General features: G+C 44.2%; 1 protein-coding gene across 11 annotated transcripts in view; it reads right to left on the reverse strand.

The window, feature by feature from the left end:
* Nucleotides 1-20295, reverse strand: part of SLC4A4 (solute carrier family 4 member 4) — a 253723-nt gene that overhangs the window by 44410 nt on the left and 189018 nt on the right. For all 11 annotated transcript variants that reach the window (XR_010601212.1, XM_042856335.2, XM_065595954.1 and 8 more), the window contains 3 exons: nt 18411-18544; nt 11184-11455; nt 8-78 (listed from right to left, as the gene is read on the reverse strand). Coding sequence is in view for 10 of the 11 variants with exons in the window: in XM_042856335.2 (XP_042712269.1) it covers nt 8-78; nt 11184-11455; nt 18411-18544 (477 nt within the window). In the remaining variant the exon portion in view is untranslated. The remainder of the gene's footprint in view (nt 1-7; nt 79-11183; nt 11456-18410; nt 18545-20295) is intronic.

The following is a 20295-nucleotide window of genomic DNA, read 5'->3' on the forward strand; positions in this document are numbered from 1 at the left end:
CACTTACCTTCTCAGCAGAGGAACTGGTCAGCCAATCAACTGGCGCTGCTGTCGTCTCATTAAATACTGAACTATTATCTGAAAGAGAAGACAGAAAATGAAGCGTTGTGAAAGTGGTGTTTAAACAGCTAAGAATGGGAACAAATTTAAGATGTTAAAAAACTATCATCATTTATTAAAGTAGTAGCAAATAATATTTGCTGTCGTCTTAGCTCAAGTGAAAACAGCCAAAAGGAATGTTTGGAAATGACCCACAAGTCCTGAGGGCTTGCCTGCCTGCAAAAGTTAGCTTGAGTTAGTCCATCACTCAGATTACTCCATGGGAGCTGCCTAGCTCAAGTGAGAGCAACCAGATGGCAAAACGACACTGGAGAGCGACACAGAACGATTTCATTAGCTTCTCAGAGCGACTGGATTAGCAGCTGATGAGTTGTTGTAACTCAGCTCTTGCATCCTCGTAGCACGAGAAGTTTGAGCATCAGCAGCACTCCAGCTTCAAACACCTCCCCGAGTCCCCATTGCCAGGACACCTCCCCGAGTCCCCATTGCCAGGACAGCTCGAGCTTCAAGCACTCCTGAATCTGAGATACAAATTTGTGAGCAGGGACTGGACAGGCATCAAGTTAGGGGGGAAATTCAAGTTATAGCTTGCGCTAACATTGCAGTGAAGACACGTCCTAAAAAATATAGCATCATAAGAAACCTCGGTAACACTTCAAAATTAAACCTGTACGACTGCTTTTGGCATTGACAGGAAAATAATAGAAGTAATCACAATGGATTACTTTGCTATTCACATGACAAGACTATGCAATTTCACTGGTATTTCATTGTAAACTCAGAATTCATAAATGCCCATTTGTTCCAAATGTAAACCTCTTGGCTACATGACATGATAAAACTTTTAAAGTCAAACAACCAAAGGAGCAGTCGATAATACTAGCCAGCAGCTTGGTAAATAAACAGTCACAACTCTCACTGTGCTACAGATATACCCTGCCCTATGAAATTTACCACTGTAGCATTACAAGTCAGTTGGGTTTTTAAGGTTCATTTAGACAGGGGACTGTGCCTGAAAGCGATACTTTCCAAGCATGTTTCTGTGTTTTGCAAAACTCAAATAAATACTTTTATCATCAATAAGAATATTTCAGTTACGTTAAAACAGCGCACAGTATAAACCGTACTGCATTAGAGAAACTAAACAGGTATGATTTTGTTTTATAGCACTATGATAGCAAGGTGGATTATATAACTAATGGGATATATTTAAATTTAGAGAAGATTTCCAGTTCTACAACAAGTGAGTTATCCTCCTTCTCCTTGCGAAGATGTCATGTATTCCTGCCCTAAAATTCTACTCCAGATTTTGCAAGCGGATTTCCATCAGGATCATATTTCATCCCTATTGATACAGGCCTGGCATGAAAACATGTTTGTATCTCAAATGCAAACCTATTTGGTAGTGGGGATGAAATGCAATGATGAAAAATATACCAATCAAGAAATGTGGAGTGAGGATTTGGGCTTGAATACATGAAACATTCCCCTCCTTCAACAACAGCACTACAGACAATGCAGTAAATGTCTCTTCTGGCATTGTTTCAGGCACTAAAGTTCCTTTTTCAGCATCTCCAATCATGTCAAAATCCTATGTGCAGACCTGACATACCAGGTAAAAGATCTATCGCACAGAATAGTTTGTTCCCCCTGAGCAGAAACACACAAGAAGGTAGAGTCCAACAATTACCGTTGCACTGTCACATCCTAAAATGAAGGCCAGCACTGAAGGACTGCACTGAACTGAAACCAAGAAGTCATAATCTTGTAAACCTGAAGTCCGCTCCACCACTCAGCAACCTCTCCCCTTTTCATAGCATACACTCTTCATTATCTACTCAGGCTTCATTCCTGAAGGACTTCTCTACCTCTCTATTTGTTGTGCTCATCACTGTGGTATTGGGAAGCCTTACAAAAATTTACAAAGCCAGCAGCATCTAAAAGCAACATGTTGCATTTCTTTCCTCTAGTCCCTCCTATCCCTAAGTACACAGCAATGGATTGTCTTTGTTCTGTTTCCTCCAGTGATTCTTGTCCAGCCCCACTTCTTTCTTCCCCATCACCTTCCCTGAGGTGGTAGTTATGGGGAAAAGCTACATTCAAGAGATGGGTCTTACAATGAGTCTGTAACATGGTAAAATTCAAAGCTATTCTAATCTCTAGTGGCAGCTGTGGGCCAACCACAGAGAAACCCCTATTCCCTGCTTTCACCATTCTCACTTTCCATCTTTATAGTTCTCTTGTTCCTGATGATTGCAGTTGTTGTGGTACCAGTAAGACCTCACTGTTATTGGAGAGATGTTGCTGGAGATAACTTGGACCCAAGGCTACTGGGTGGCTGGAAGAGCCAACCCAGGAGATTGAATTAAATCCAAATTTCTGTGGCAGTCAGTGCAGTCTGGAGCATTTGAGCGGTGGCGTTCATGTCCCCATGCAATGCTAAGCAAGCAGGCAGACACACGCTGAACTAGCTGGAGCCTCCTCAGAGCAGCCCCACTCATTCCCAGATTCAGGCCATTGCAGTAATCAAGCGAGGAGTTCATGAGTAGCATAGGCGAGTTGTGTTCAGGGCCATGTCAGTCAAGATGGAGTGCAGCTTCATGGCTAGCCATATAGGGAAGGAGCCTTTTTTGGCCAGCAGCAGAGTCCAGAAGAGCAACAAGGTTGAACACTGCCTTGACAATCAGGGGGAAGCACAGGAGCATCACGGCCAGCCCGGCTTCCTTTCCTCCAGGAACTGAACGGGTATTTTTAAACAACACCTCCCGCTCTCCCCCACCCTGCCCAACCCCCAAATTACATACTGGGGCACATTTTCTGTATAATATCCAGACTGGTTGAGTGCGAGGATCAAGCTCTTGAAGGGAAGTTCTCATGTACGGGGACATGCAGTGACTCCAGGGTACCAAAAATCCTGCTGACGATGTCAACAGCTTTGTTTTTAATGTGCACCTTCTTCCTCCGTCCCCTAGAACAAAGCCAATCAGGCTTGCAGTGAGAGACGTCTCTCTATCCTCCATCATGAAGGTAAGCATGGTATGAGCATGTTTCAGTGCCACCATATGGGGGAAATTTCCATAGAGGAGGTGTCACTTGCAACATAATGCAACCTGCTCACCTAAAATTAGTCCTTGTTTGGCACTAACTGAACAGAGGACAGGCAGCCATGAGGCATCAGCTATATGTGCTGAAGGCAGAACTCTAGGATGAGAGCATCTAAACATCAGTCACCCCGTCAACTGACTGACAGGGGCATCTCTAGTGAACAGGGACGTACAATTACTAATCAAGCTCCAAGGCTAGGTCTACACTACCCGCCTGAATCGGCGGGTAGAAATCGACCTCTCGGGGATCGATTTATCGCGTCCCATCGGGACGCGACAATCGATCCCCGAATCGACGCTCTTACTCCACCAGCAGAGGTGGGAGTAAGCGCCATCGACAGGAAGCTGCAGAGGTCGATGTTGCCGCCGTCCTCACAGCGGGGTAAGTCGGCTGCGATATGTCGAATTCAGCTACACTATTCACGTAGCTGAATTTGCGTATCTTAAATCGACTCCCCCCTGTAGTGTAGATGTAGCCCAAGTTGCGTTAGTTTAAAAGGTGGGGGGAATCTTTTGTGGCCATAAACATATGTAGAAGAGTACCAGGATGATGAAGGAGAAAAAAATCAATGACAATGAAACTCCCTGTTCGCTCTTTGCAGGCAACGCCCTGCCAAAAGGCCCGAGACGCAATTCTATGGAAATCTTGTTCCGTGGCCTTCTGAAGCTGCCATGTGCAGAGCAGGATGTAATAACTTACAACGCAAACAGAGCGCTGGTTCAACAGCTCTGGAGCCAAATCTTAATTGCAACAAGAACAAAAACAACTGAAAGTATAAATCTCAGCATGAGCAAAGACCTCTCTCTCTCACCATCAGCTGAGCTGACTACTTACAGAGTCAATAAAACCTTACCTGAACCTACTTTACAAAAACAAACCTCACAACACCACAGTCGCTGGCAATTTATCACCCTCTTGTATTTTCACACCCAGTAAGATTTGATATGTTCTATATGTATAATAAAGAACACAGGGAAGAGATCACCTACTCCGGAGTTACGCAAAATCCCCTAGAATTAGGAATGTCTTTTAGCTAATCTGCCATTTGTCTTTTTATTCCATCTTCTGATGCTTACGGTAAAGTTAGGGGGACTGAGTTTTTTGCTGACAATAAAAAAGTATTATAATGGGTGTCCTAGTCCTGCTTATGATACTTTCTGCCATGAGGCTTTACAGCCCTGAGATGTGCTCTGAAGACACTGATAGTATCACTAGGATTCCAAGTTACTTTGCGCCACAGTCTGATCCCCTTGCTCATGTTGAGTTGCACCTTCCTCCTTAGACTGAATTTGGAGGAACTTCCTGCAGAGTAAGGGCTGGTCTACACTGAAAACTTACATTGGCAAAGCTACATCGCTCACAGGTGTGAAAAATCCACTTACCTAACTCCTGGTGTAGACTCTGCATCAGTGAGAGAGGCATAATCTGCTGCTTTGGGGCATGATTCACCATTGCCCTGCACCTTGTACAGTCACTGATGCAGGGCAGAGTGGGTGTAAAATGCTACAAAATCACAATGGTAGCATTTTACATCTATGTTGCGCTGGTAGAGGTGACCACGCAAGGTGTAGGACAATAGAGAGTCAGGCCTTTTACATTTAATGAGCCTAGTGGTACAGAGTGAATCCAATTACCATATACACATATGTTCTCAGAATAAAGAAAAACTAGATAAGCACATTTCTAGATCTTCAAAAACCACTGAGTGTCCTGGCCCTTCCTGTTCTGCATGTCTCCTCTCAACAACAGCCCCACTGTGGGTTTTCAGCTCACTTCACCCATGACTGCACTGCTTTTCACTTTCACTTAGTATTAAAGATACTAAGCAGGGAGGTTTACAATGACCTGGGGTTCATTTTTGCAATAGAAAAAGGAACAGCGAAAAAGGTGCAAAGCTTAGGGAAAGCACAACTGAAAGCCGAGACAGCATCTAGCGTTCCTCAAAAGAAACTATTCGTCTGTGACCATGCCACCTTTTGCCTTTTTAACCTATCCTTTCTGTGTTACATAAAGACTAAATAAGAGGATTAAATACCTCTCAGTGGAGTCATTTATTACAAATTTTAAAAGAAAGCAGACACTGATTAAAGAAAGGATGATTATGGAGTTGTTTTAGCAGGTATTAGTAATGATGTCTAGAGGAAAATGCGGTCAGCGGTGGTTACAGAAGGGAACCATGAGCCAGGACTTGCTCCCTCCTCTGTTAATGACTAGCCAAGTAGTCTTGGTCAAGGCCCTTAGGGGCAGATCCTGCCACTTTAATTCTCATTAAATAGCACCTTATGGGTAGACACATTGAAATCAATGGGATCATTCACAAAGTAAGATACCATAAGGCTGGCAGAAACTGACCTTGAATCTCTCTGTAGTCAACTTCTTCATTGGTAAAATGCATATCAATACTCTGATTGAAGCCTAGGAAGGTAAGCAATAAAATGCCTATCAAGTGCTTTATAGAAGCAATGAAGTATAATTCTATTTGCACAAATTTAAAGTTTTAAATCTCAACCCTATTTTTTTCCATTTCCAAAAGGCTCCTCTTTTCAAATTACTGTGGGTCCATTTTCGATATCCTTCACTCTCACTGAATAGCACCTTACTCCACGTGTCACCCTGCTGACTTCAGCGCAACTACTAGCAGTGTAAAGTGTTACTCGTTTTAGGCATCAGGATCTGCCGCCGTGAGACTACAGGCACTATTGTCATACATATTAAGAGATCCGGAAAGATTAGGTTTTATTGGTAAATGTTGATAACATCAATTTCACCATACACCTCTACACCACACCTCACAGCCTTTCCCCACTGCTGGAGTCTTTCTCTGCGGTGGAGAAGGGCCTGAAGAAAGGCAGCAGGACACTTCTAAGAATAATGGCATAGATGGAGAGACCGACATGGCTCCAGCAAGTGGAGAGCTGTGTCGGGTACGTACTCAAGCACGTACTTCAGGCATGTCGTTACTCCTTTATGCTGCGCCTCATGGTCTACGTAGCTGTATTAACCTGTGCTGGGGCACTACACCCGTATGTACGCTGCACGCCGCTGAAAGAAGCACGTCATGCAGGCATAACCACAACCAGCAAAAAAAATATTTCCATCGATAATCATCAAAATTTGCAGATAGGCCAAGTGAAAAAAGTGCAGCTTGAGAACTTCTTAGAATTTGATGTAAGGATACTGACTTTGCATATGTTAACATGTGATGTTGACGATTTGTGTTTTAATGCTTATCAAGCTTTAACTTTCTGAATCTGAACATTTAGTGTCATTAAATTGTCTGACCCCTCCATAATTTCCCACAACTGTGAAAATGTAAAATCAATAAAAATTGAAAAAATAAATATCGATATCAGTTAAAATTATAAAAAATTGAAGTTGAATTCTTCCTAGCCTACATATTAACTTTTCTCAAGTAGAAAAGCCAGTTGACTTGGAGAGCCCCTGAGTAGCATCAAGAGAAAACTAAACAATCTATTGTTTGTCATTGCTTACTTATTACAAGGTGCCCTACTGACAGAAATTCTGTCCTGGGGATTTCAGGGGAAGCAAGGGTATCGGACCAGATCCTGCCTTTGCACAGCATGTTCCCCTCTGGATTCCAAGGTACACATCTCCAGCAATGCTATATGGTTGTGTGTCGTTCACAGATGATCCACAACAGCAATATAAAACCGTTTGAACTACTCAAGCCAGTGTGTTCAAACGATTAACAGAGTCAAGTAAAAATGAAATTCAGCAGGATAGTGCACCACACTGCATGTAGCATGCAGATCTACAGATATTGTGGTTAAAATGAAGCAGTTTCTTTTGTAGAAAACCATTTATGCTTTAAATAGTACAACGGGTCTGAATACATATAACTTCTTGAAGTCACACACAGCTCTCTGAATATGGCACACTAGGGACAAGTTAGTGCTTTTACTATGAACAAACCCTGAGAAACTGCAGTGACGCATTCTGTGGCTTTGCCTTTAATCATCATTGGTTTTTACGCATGCCCACCCCAGAAAAGTCAACAATGAGACACAGCATGGAAGCAAACTGCAGGAGGCTGCACACCTTGAAAATGTGCTGTTTCCTACCTGGTGCTTCCCTGCCCACACCCCCGTGACTCTGCTGCTGCACTGACTGTTGAGCTGCAGGGGAACGGTCTCTCCTAGTAACCACAAGGAGCTGCTGAGTTGGAAAACGATTCATTTAAATACAAATGTATTCCAATTTTTTTTTTTTAAACAGACTCAGAAGAAAAGAGAACGCTCCCTTTGGCGCGCACACGTTTGAGAGAGAGAGAGAAAAACACATCAATTTAAGGCTTTTGAAAGGTGTCAATTGGCCAGCATCAAGACTGAAGTACTAAACAAGCTATTTAATAAATGAGATATGGCCAGTGGAAACCTCCCTGCTAATGTGCCTCAGACCCAGCCCAAAGGCCCAGCCACAGAGATAAGAGCAGTGGAGCTGGCATGCCCTCTTAACCCCTGGCCTTCAGCTGAGACTACCTAGACGGGTGGCAGTTAATGCCATTGCGATGGGCGATTTGTCATGTGACACTGTTTTCCAGGAACAAGACTTGCACATTACTTTCCCAGCTTGCTCTGAGCCTAGTGTAAAACCTGGAGCAGATTATTTTCTTCTTCCTTCCAGATGATGTTTCTTCTTTCCATTGTTCACCACAGCTACATATGGGAAATTTCTCCAGTCCTTCCCCCACACTCTGTTAATCTTTGAATCACAAGATTTGTTCCACCCGCAACACTCCAGCAAAAAGCCTGTGACACAGTGGTCCTTCGGGTACTCTAGATTTACCAGCAGGTATACGCAGAAGTGAGCAGCGCTGCTCGAGTGGCTCCCGTTATTCTGGGCTGTGAGATCCCAGAAGATTACATTGAGAGATCTCTCAGCAGCCCCGAGAGCACTCTGATGCGGGTTACCACAGGTAACCCATCTTGTCACCCTTTTTGTTCAAGGTTTAGATGAGGCTATTAGGGGAGGGGAGCAAGGAACATCAGGAGCAGGGTTTTGGTGACCCCCAGTTTTGTGGCTCCAATCTCAACGGATCCAGCAGGCATGTTGAAGTCACCGACCCCATGTGTAGAGGAATATGGCTGAGAGCTAGCAGACTGAGGCTCAATCCAGAGAAAACTTGAGGCAACACTGACAGGTTTGGAGAATCAACCAGAAGCTATGGCAGGGATTACAGTACATCTTGGTGAAGGGGCAGTGCCTGATGCTTGTACCAGAGTTCAGAATTTGCGGGTCTGACTGAACTATGGATAGCATGTAGATAACCATATTACAGCCATGGTCAGGACTGGCTGTCTCCATTTATGCCTGGGCAGAAGGGTAAGGCCTTATCTTTCCGATGCAGATCTTGGTAATGTCATCCAGGCGTTTACATGGACTGATGTGCAAATCTGGAGGAGTGAGAGAGTATCCTCCATGAAATTCCAAGCTTGTCCCTTGAATAAGGAATGTGCTAATGCTAGGTAAGGAGGGGGAAGGGGTTTATTCATGAGATTTTCTAATTCTTTTCCTATAACTTTGCTTCCTGGTTCAAAATGTCACAATCTCCCTGTGTGCAGTTGTTAAGTCATCATTACATACCATCCTGGTGCTGAAAAACAAGTAATCTGCCAGTTAAAATATTATTTACTCAAGGACCACATTCTTTTGCTAGGAAAGCACGTTGGGATGAAAGACCTGGTTTTTATTGTTATAAGAATATGCTGGCCATAAAAACAATTGGATTCCTCCAAAATAATGTCTCTGTTTTCTCCCAAGGAGCATTAAGGTTATAGGATTGGCTTTTCAGAGGTGCCTAAGGGAGTTAGATACCCAAGCTCCACTGAAAGTCAATGGAGGTTAGATTCCTAACTCCTTTAGATTTTGAAAATCCCACCTATAGCTCGTTCTGACTGATGTAATGTGGAGAATACTCTTCTAGCTATGGGCTAGTTCTGTCTAGCTTGTGTGTGCTCATGGAGACACAGGATTGCTTCCAAGACAATCAAAAAGAGAAGCATGGTGCCCGGCGGCAGGCAGGCAGAGCCAGGGCTCTGTTCCCCCTACACAGCAGGTGACACAAGGGGCGGGGAATATGCAACATCTCTTAAATAAGTGTAGCAGCTTGTGGGTTCCCCTGTGCACTGAGTTGTGGGAGGCAGAATGCCTCCAGTACTCTTCCTGGGGCAGTGCAGGGGCCTCCAGGTGCAATGGAGCCCTAAGGAAAGAACACACCTGGGCACGTTAGGAGAGCAAGAAAACATGGAGAGGTATTTGACAGAATTTTTATAGACAGTGTTTGTTGCACTGGGATTTCAGACCTAATCATCTGTGAGAGTTCAGTGCTCCTCACAATACGGAACATGGAAGCATGGGATCAAGCCAGACAGAGGGCCTGATTCGCCGTTGTGAAGCGAATCAGGCTCACAGCATCGACTCCTACACACCAGCCCTTCCCCGTGATGTGCGATTGCCGAACTACGCAGTGAGTTTAGGGTGTGCACCAAAGTGTAAGGGCTGGGATGAGACCACATGCACACTCGTGAATTAAACAAAGCCTGAATTCCACCAGAGGCTGGTTTGGAAATTTCTCTAGGGGGTGATGTGAGCAACAGCAAACTACAGTTGTCCCCAAAGACCAGTAATTCATTTATTCTGCCTTTTCCTCTACAATAAATATATGGTTACAATGTAAACAAGGTGAAATGGAAATTCTAAAATCAGGAATTCATGACTGTGATTGAATTAAACACTATCACCCCTCCCCTCCCACCACAAAAGCAAGGATTAGCGACACATTTCCAGGTACAAATCTGTTTTTACACAAGCACGAGGGTTCCCCGCCCCAAATGCACAGAATCGCATACAGATTCCTATTGCACCGCTTCCTTTCCCCACTCCGCCTGGATCCGTTTAACTGAAAATCTAAGTCTATTAAATGGACAGCTTAAAATGCTGTCGGTCTAGAGTGGGATTTTCAAAAGCACTCAGGGTTGGCCTAACTCGGCTCTTCTCCCAATGAGGAATAAATAATAAAGCTACTGCTGACTTTAATGGGAGCAGAGCTGGGCCAATGCTGAGCACTTTTGAGAATCCCGCCCTTAACAAATCTACATTTAATGGATAACAAATACATGACTTCAATGGATCCAGTTACAGTCAACCCGTGGCAGATACATGGATAGCACTGACCTGATTATTTTCCTGTCTGGCAGGTACAATGCTGTAACACTCCGTTTACTTTGTCTGAATGCCAAATTTCTTACTCAGTCGTCATTGTCTAAAATGTTTCAGGAATAACCAACTCACCCATAATGAAGAAAGCTGGCACACAGCATAAAGCATCCTGTTTGTATTTGCGGTTTTTTAGCTGGTTGCTTCCACCTGTATTTCCAAGCTTTAATCTGTGCCTATTAAAACTTCAGTTGCACTACGCACATTCTACAGTAATAGGCAAAAATGTTTGGTCTGATCCCCTACGACTATTACGTAAAAATATTGTATTATACACACACACACACACACACACACCCCTCTTATTCATATACCAGCCTTGCGTAGCCAATCCCCTGCACTTTGGAAGAAAGGTGCCGTGTATACAGAGACTGTGTCCCCAGCCTGTTGACGTAATGATTGCTTTCAGTCCTTCCCCAGGATCTTAGAGAAATGTCATTCAAAACTAAGGATGACAGATATGTGAGGAAATGAGAACACAGGAGACCATCTACCCTTCTTGGTAATGATGTACATGATGGCCCCCAGATGCCAGGCCTACAGAGAAATTTAGATCAGCACTTAGGGTGTAATTCACAAGAGCTATGTGCCACTTAAAGCCTCATTAAAGGGCTTTATTGGAACTTACATGGTGCTCAGCCCTCCACCCCCGTGTTGGCTTCATCTGCATAGGGTCACAATTTAATGGTTAAATTAGATGTCACAGTGATAGCATGACAGAGAGAGCACGCAAGTGAGAGCATATATTTGAAAGTCAATGAGCTAATACAGTATTCTCTTACCTGGCTCTGGTGGCATGCAGACACAGGAGTAAAATGTAATATAGTCCACTTTAAAATGGGAATTGATTGGGTAATAGTCTGCTAACTTGATCATCTTCTTGAAAGCATCATAAATGAAGATGAAGCTGATCAGGGAGGAAAATCCCTCTTCTGTGAAGCGGGTGAAGTATTTGACCAGGAAGCTGGCATCAGTAGCAACCAGAACAAGACACTGGAAGGCTGACCACAGGCCAATCCAGAGACGGAACTCCAAGTAATCAAAGTCATGGTCTCTGCAAAACAAGTGTTTTAAAATAGGTGACAATGAGGAAAAAAATACCGGAGGCTGGATAATTCCAGAAAGGGTTAGAGAACTTCCCAAAGTGAAACTGGGAAATGTATGGATTATAAGAGCTGTGTTTATTAGGATAGATAAAAAGCAATAATTCCTGTAACATTTAAAACAGTAGGCTCGGTCTTTTTTTAGCCAATGATAATGATGGGGTTTAGTTTAACAGCTGAGTTAGCAATTGAACACCTAGGGCTGACCAATTTTGCTTCAGTCTCCATTGCTGTGTATTACCGGTAAACTGGAGTGCTTTTTAGAATAAATAACATGGTTTAGCACTGCAGAAGATCAATGAGAAAATATAAATGGAGACATAAAAGGCCAAACCTCCAACTAGTGCAAATCAGTGTCACTCCATTGACATCAGCTTATACTAGCTGACCATCAGGCCCAAAGTTTACAACAGATCTTAGAAAACCAACTGAAAATTAACCTCCCTGACAAATATCAAGATCAGGATTCAGAGTTTCCCATGCAGCAGCAAAAGGAAAGCAGGACCTGCCCTCCTTTAAACATCAATCATATTATCAAAAGAAGAAATACACAAGTCTGAGCTCGGGGCCCTGTACTCAGGGCTTGCAAATTGTAGGGAACAAAGGAATTACCTACAGTATTTGTTATGACTCGGTTTACCTATTTAATATTATCCTGCCTAACTGCATGGAATTAATCAAAAGAGGCTGCTAGGAGGAAGCAAACAGGAAACAAAAACAACAACAAAGATAAGTTCCTGCCAAAATCTTAAAGGAAACAATGGGGGAGCTATTAATTGGGACATGTCCACCCACTGGGCTCCAGCCAGGCTGGAGGTTAATTTTTCCGAGCCTAGGATCAAAGAGGCATTAAACCATTAAAAACCCTAGCTGATGAGAGGAGGTGAGCACGCAGCAGCTAGAGATGAGTCTCTGACAAAGAGAGAGAGAGAATGCTACAGAGGCTGTCTGACTCTCCCAGGCCAGGAGCACAGGGGTCTGGATTGAGTGGAATTTATGCAAAACTTGCAAGAAAATAATAAAGTTTAGGTAAGACCCAGGCATAGGCCTTTTGTTGTTTTATCCCTCTCTGCTTGCTACATGCCTTTGGGTGAATAAAATAATGCTTTGTTTTGAAGAAGCGGTTTTTGAGTCACTTGGACCAGCTGCTGGACTCTCAGGTGCCAAACGCACCGACCCAGTCTAAGGGTGGTAATAGGACTGCGTGATTCCACCCAGAGAGGGGTGAAGGTGGTGGAACCTGCACCAGAGAAGTGGAATTGAGAGGATATCACAAAGGGGATTAAAAAAAACCCTCCGCTTGCTCTGTAACGCAGGTAAAAATCTTTTACTGTAGTTTGAAAAAAGAGCTCTACTCAAGCACTCCTTAGGAATTCAGGACTCGCTTCACATTTAGCCCAGAACCCTAACAGAACAGTTTGTGGCAGCATTACGAGAAGATGCTTTCAAAGTGAGGGGAATGGGGAAATTACCGCCAAGCAAATCTCTGTGTAACAGTGTTGAAAATGCCTTTTCCTCATATCTACACTAGTAGCTGAATGGTTTTCAACATTAGATGAGGGATGCAGGGGAACAGTCAGAGGGTAGCCCTGATTAGCGTGTCCCCTTGCAGCAGGCCATAGCATGACAGGCAGTTTCCCTGCCTCAGTTTCCCTGCTTCAGAATCCCCAGAAATAGTCCCCAGAGACTTTCTAAGGGCAAATAGCCCTTGTGGGGTGAATGCATGTAAATCATAACAAAAGTCCCACAATCATAGCACAGAATTCCCCAGCATAGTCCAAACAGAACATGGCATATACTGCCCCGGCTCTCCTCACTGCGCCCCAGCCCTCCAGCACCACCCAGGCATCCCTCACCAGCTTCTGCAGCAAAGCTCACTGAACACACCAGAGCTCCTTGAGTCCCTCCAATGTCCACCCCACACAAGCTCCCTGTGTGCCAGCCCCCCATCCCTCTCTATTTCAGGGACGCCCTGCACCCACATCCCTATACCATAAACCTGGGCTCACTGTCCCCTGCATATTCCCCTCCCTCCACATCATCCTCCCACTCCACGCCTAGGGCTCACAAACAGAGAAATACCATCAAGTTAAGCACAGGGCCTCACAAGCTCGACCAACAATAAGCACAGTGCACTTTTTCATTTACTAAGGACTTTCCCATGATTAATTAATTATCCCTCACAGCACCCCTGGGAGGTAAACTTTACCCTCATCGCCATTTTATAGACCGGGGGGACCAAGACACAGAGGGGTTAGAAGCCTGATATTCAGAGCCATCCGCAGCCTCTCACTGACTTCAGCTCGAGCTATCGGTGCTCAGCTAGCCTGAAAATCAGGCCCTACGCACAGCACAGATCAGAACCCAGGATTTGCTGGCTACTAGTCCTCTGCTTGGAGCACTAGTCCACGTCTCTCACTATGGGCAAAAAAGGGGCAACTGAAGGGCTGGAAAAGAGCAGCAAACTACAAAGAATGTGCTGTGGTGATATCTTTGGAGACTACGGATAGAGAAGGGGATGATCCAGTGGTCAGAGCACTAGGCTGGGACTCAGGAGACCTGTGTTCAATTCGCTGCTCTGCCACCGATTTCCTCAAGTCACTAAGGGTATGTCTGCACAGCGGCTGGGAGGTATAATTCCCAGCTAGCTCTGCTTGAACTCGCACCTAAAAATAACAGTGTGGCCACCGCAGTTATGGCTCGCTTCCCAAGTACAATTCTGCTCAACCCCCTGGGTCCATACTCCTGCAGCCACACGGCTATTTTTAGGCACTAGCACATGTACATCTACCTGAGCTGGGAATTACACCTCCCAGCTGCTGTGTTGATGTACCCTTAGGGGCGGATAATGCATTAAAGATTATGAGGGACTCAGACACTGAGGTACTTATATGGCCCCATTACTGAAGAAGGACACATTTCTGATGTTTTTCCTCCTCTAATCTATTTTACTTCATGCCACCAATAGATTTATTCACATCAGTTTTCTAATGTTTACTTGATTAATCGCAGTGGGTTTTGAGGGAGGAGAAGCGAGAAATTTATTTCATAAAATGAAATATCGTCTAATCCAGAGATCTCCACAGAAAACCACCATGCAAACATTTTCTGTAGATTAAGACCTTGATCACATTGCCTTCTATAAATCTTTAGGGAAGGCCTGCTGACATTTATGCCTCTTTGGAGTAGACCCATGGTTTCCACAAAGGACTTTTGAACTTTCTGTGCATCAGTCCATGGAATTCTTTCTAATTTTGTTGCCACTATACAGGACGTTCTTGTGAGCAAGAAGAACTGAAATGAATTACTGAAAAATCACAGTGTATGACTGCAACGGTCACGTGGCAGTGGCTCTCCATAAATCCCACTGCTACACACCAAAAGGGTATAGTCACAGCAAAACCATCTCCTCTTTCAGGAAAAAAGAGCAATATTTTGTATCTCTTGTTTTTTTCTGCTGCTCACAGTACCTGGATTTGGAGCAGATCATCCAGGCTACAGGCATGTTGTGACACCAAAGTGTTGTCCTAATTTATACCAGTGAAAGAAAAAGGAGAGGGTGCCCTTCTCTTGCAGAGGTCCCAAGGAGTTGCTTTTGCCCCTCTAATCTATTTACACACACACACACACACACACACACGTCTCTCCAGCGTCTTTCTGCCTGTGCTTGGCGGAGGAGAGAGACAGGAGATCCACAGTGGACAGAGGGAACCAGGGGTGGAGGTGGGGGAGAAGAAGGGAGTTTTCCCCTGTAGAAAAGGATGTGCAGGGAGCACGGTGCTTATGTTTGGCACCCAGCTCCCAGGCAGAGCCTCCACTGGATTTCCTGCTGACGGGCTCTGTCACCTGAGCCCCTCTCACACTGCCAGGCAGGGAAGAAACTGGCAGCTTCATAAATAGCTGTGGATTTTTTCTGTGGCCTTTTTTCAAAGGAAGATGGATTTTCTCCCCTCCCCCCCGCCTCCCATAAACTTGGTGTTTCAGTGCCTCAGCAGGTAGCACCACAACTAAGGGCCTGTCTACACTACAGGTTATGTTAGTATAACTTCCATCGCTCAGGGGTGTAAATAAGCCACCCCCTGAGTGATGCAAGTTACACCGCCCTAAGTGCCCGTGTGAAGAGCTTCTCCCACCAACGTAGCTACTGCCTCTCGTGGAGGTGGTTTTCTTATGCTGACGGGAGAGCTCTCCTGTCGGCATAGAGCGTCTTCACCACACACCCTACAGCAGCACAGCTGCATCAGTGCATCAGCTTCTAGTGTAGACCAGCCCTAAGTCTGTGGAGTGATATGAACCAAGGCCGTAGGAGAACACGCTTTTGATAACAAAAAGAGTTTGGGAAGATAATTTAACCGATTATGAATTTTAATACATACAATATTGCTTGTATTATAGAAACAAATGGGATCCCTGCACAAATGATTTCTGTAGGACTGCACAGTTGTATACTACTAAGCTTTGGGGAAAGTTACTGCAGGAAAGAATAAAAGTTGATGGCTGAACTCACAAAAGGGTGAATGGACACTGTTTGGCTAAACATCTCGCTGTGCTGAAATTGATCAGACTCTCTGTCTCAGAGGCTGAGAACAGTGGGTGATCATACGTGCTTCAAACACTAATGATTCTGAAATACTGCTAAATGTGATGAGACAGACACTTAGATCATGCCGTCCTTTGAGGCCCTCATTTAAATTGTATCACATTACTTTCAGACACAGTCACACCACCACAAATGTGGTAAGATTAATGATGAAATCAAGTGGATTCATCCCACTTCTAAATGAGCATCATACAGAACTCTATAGATAGATCACAAATATATTTTTACATGGCAGCATTACTATATCTCAAAAGCATATACAAACATGTCTAATATTTTCCAGGTTGTGTAGAAGAGAGACAGGAATGGTCATATTAGATCATCGTAATTAAAATAGTCTCCAGAAAATAACTAGAATTATCAAGCGAGATTATTAAACATCCACAAAGGTTAATTTCCCTAGAAACCTCGATATAATGAAGGAAGTAATGAAATTACGCTTTAGTTACCTAGACACCTCACTTTATGCCGCCTTTCTTATTGCAATTTACAGCCCTGTTCATTTTAAAAATCTATTTGGCCTTTTCCATGTATAACTACAATCAGTTAAAAAGCTGTCTCGTATTACAAACTGCTTTGGTAGGGAACCCACTATTTCCTTAACACTGAATATTTTTGTATTTTGAAATTCAGATCTTTAACAATATATAATCATGGGTTCTCTCTTTATAGGGAGATGAAAGAGACCTGGTTTGGTTGGTTCTGTTTAACTTAACACACTCCCATTTTGTATGGCATCAAAAATGTCAACAGCGCAGCAGATACACCTCTACCCCGATATAACATGGTCCTCGGGAGACAAAAAAAACTTACCATGTTATAGGTGAGACCGCATTATATCGAACTTGCTTTGGCCCTCCCAGTTCCTTGCTCCCTGACCGCTCCCCTTCAGAGACCCCCGTCCCCAATCACCCCCAGAACCCCACCCCCTACCCAACCCCTCTGCTCCCTGTCCCCTATCCACACACCCCACCCCCTGACAGGTACTCACCAGGACTCACCAGCAGCGGTGGGAAGCGGAGCAGCCCGGCCCCAGCCCGCTCCACTCCACCATCTCCCAGCCGCGGTGCTCCGCTTCCTGCCGTCGGTGAATGCGGGGAGGTTGGGGAAAGGATGCCCCCCCATACTCACCTGTGGCAGGAAGCAGAGCGACGCGGCCCCAGCCTGCTCCACTTTCCTTGCCACGGCCGTGTCGCTGCCGGTGAGTGCCTTCCTCCAAGCCCCCTCCCCCGAGCAACATGGCTGGGGCCGGGGCGAGGGAAGCGGAGGGGGCTGCTCCCAGCCCCCCACTAATCCCCAGGGCCACTCTGGGACTGCGGGGCCCACAAAAGTGGCCCCCCAAAGCTCCTGCCTCCCAGACACTGGAGGTGGGGGGAGCCCCTAACCGTCCCCGAGACCCTCTGCCCCTTATCCAACCCCTCGGCCCCGGCACCCTTAACACGCTGCTCAGAGCGGCGTGTCAGCGCTTTACCGCCTTGTATGCGAACCCATGTTATATCAGGTCGCGTTTTATCAGGGTAGAGGTGTAATATTAACAATAACTAAGCTTAGTCCTGATTACTTTAGAACAGCCATCTCCCAATATGTCATGCTACTGGTATTATTTATTGGAATAGCAAATGAAAATTCGATGTTGGTCCTCCACCTAACACAAAGGGGCGCAAATCTGGTTGTGGACTTTATTATTTATATTAGGGTAGCACCTAAACATTTCACAGACAAAGCCCTCTTTGAATTCAGAGTCGATAAACAAAACTATTTAATACAACAAAATCCCATCTAGGAGATTTGGTGACGATATCTATGCATGCCATGGACACTTATTTTTATGCATAAATAGCCACTATTTCCATGGACCACCAGTTTAATGGCAAATTCTGCTGGTGGTGAACTCAATGGGACTTTTGCCACTGAATTCATGGAGTGGGATTCTGCCTTTAGCGTATGGAGAAATCTGATCATCTTCCTGAGCAACAGAGTGATTAAGGAGGCCCCTTGTACCAACCAGTCTAGTTCCGCTGTCGTCAGTAATACCCTGCACTGCCATCTTGTCCGATTCATTATAGCTCAGCAAAATGTCTCTTGAAATCGGACGCTGGCTGAGATTAACGAAGGCGCAAAAGGGAGCTAGGCACCCAAATCGCACTGGAACTCTATGGGCACCTTGGAAAATTCTAGCCACTGTTTGACAGCTCTCTCACACCAGGAAATGTTCAATATCAATGCGCTTAATTCCCCCCTTCAAATAGCTCATTCACAGCTAACATTGTATTGCATTGGAAACACTCCTCTCCCCCTTTACTTACTTGCTGAAATTAAACAGGAGTCTTTCAAAGACAAGGACAGGTCCTGTGCTGCTCAGAATTGTGAGTGGCTGACCAGCAAAAAGGCAAAAGACCGCTCCAGTGACTGCTGTGCCCAGAAAGCTCTCCAACACGCCCTAGGGCAGACATACAGTACAGATGTTAATTTCAACGGACGCGCCACTTCACTCTCCCTTCTGTAAGCATGACCGCAAGAACGTGTGGGGTTATATCAGATACCTACAGACCGTATTAGGTGGGCATAAGATTAGGGGCTCATCTGAGGGCTGGTATCTAGCATAAATTCATGCCTTCAGTTATTGATTTCATAAAATCTTTAGTTACACGTGACAATCAGCCAACCAACACACCCCACCACTGTGGTTATTCCAGATACCTTGGGCTTTAGCATTGTTTTTGTTATCCGTGGAGACGTTCAAAAAGGGCCTGAAGGATGCAGGAGCACAAGTCCCATTGGCAATCTCCCACATTATGATGACAGAGCCCAAATACATTCTTTTGCAAGGTGCCTCACAATACACATAATTTTAAACATGGTACAACATGGCTGGGGGACAACAAAACTGTGTCAGGGCTACACCGATGAGGTTACTCTACCAAGCTTAGCCCGTACTGTGGTGAAGCAGAATATTTTACAAATAAATAAATGGGTTTAAGAAAAGCAGATTCCTCTTTTCATAACAGGTTTTAACCAGTGAGACTCAAATCAAACAAGACTAATTCATCCAGCATTGAAGTGTTAAGACCCAAGTTCATCAGATGTCATCAGAAAGTAATAAATTCCACATTTTATGGTCTCCATCATTTCCTTTGGTATATGTAATGAAACAAGCTAACCGAGGAGTGATAAATGAATATGCTGTAGACATTTCCTTGGATTTTCATGTAAGTTACTACTGAACGATATTTATTTTTATAATGCAAAGCACAAATACAACTTTAGTGGCAGGTTTGGTTTACCAATAAAATGTAAACAGCATTATTGACAATACAACCTACTGTTTCACTGAAATGGTAGTAGACAAGGGATGGAAATTGCATAAAGCACTCAGCCACCACCGGGAGCAGAGTTAGGTCAACCCCACCCATAAATACACTTGCGCATATGAGCTTTTAAAAAACAACTACAGGAAAAAAAGTTGTCTTTAATTGAAAGTACATTTTCTTTCCACTGTCCAAAGGACTGAAAACATGGTAGTTAAGTCTACTTTTCAAAAATATTATTAATATTCCTTTCAGAAACAAAGCAGAAGTATTCATAATTTTTTCCCAGACAAAATTATTTGTAAATCACATGAAAATTGCTACTTAAGTACCATGCTGAACTATGCAAGAAGAGAGAGATTTTCTTAAATAGAAGGATATTGTTTATGCCACTATGTGACTACAACTGATTTTAAAAAGTCAATGTATTTTATCACATCCATCATCAATGATAGTTAATCTGCAATGTGTACTGACATTACTTAAAATGTGTCACTCCCCACAGGTGTAAAGTTGGCTCAGTGTAACTGGTGATTTCCCAAACTGTATTTCAATTGAGAAATTTATTGCTATCAACACTTTTAAATGTTTTGCCAAGTTTTATCCATTACATTTTACACCCAATAGTAATGATGTGTCTGGAAGGGGTTTTACACACGACCGTTTGATCTGTGGCCATGTCTACACTGAAAATAGCCCACTCTTCAATGGTGGGAATGTTAATGTAGTCCAGCTGTCGTTTCATCCCACTCCGAGAACCCGGCAGCAAGAACACCACCACGAGCACTAGAGGAGCTGTGCTCGTACCACAGCAGCTTTGGGAACGTTTTCAGAAAAAGCTCAGTTCAGGCACCCGGCCTGTTGTAGTCCTGTTCTCTATCAT

Source organism: Chrysemys picta, chromosome 5, assembly GCF_011386835.1.
Source record: "Chrysemys picta bellii isolate R12L10 chromosome 5, ASM1138683v2, whole genome shotgun sequence".
Taxonomy (NCBI): domain Eukaryota; kingdom Metazoa; phylum Chordata; order Testudines; family Emydidae; genus Chrysemys; species Chrysemys picta.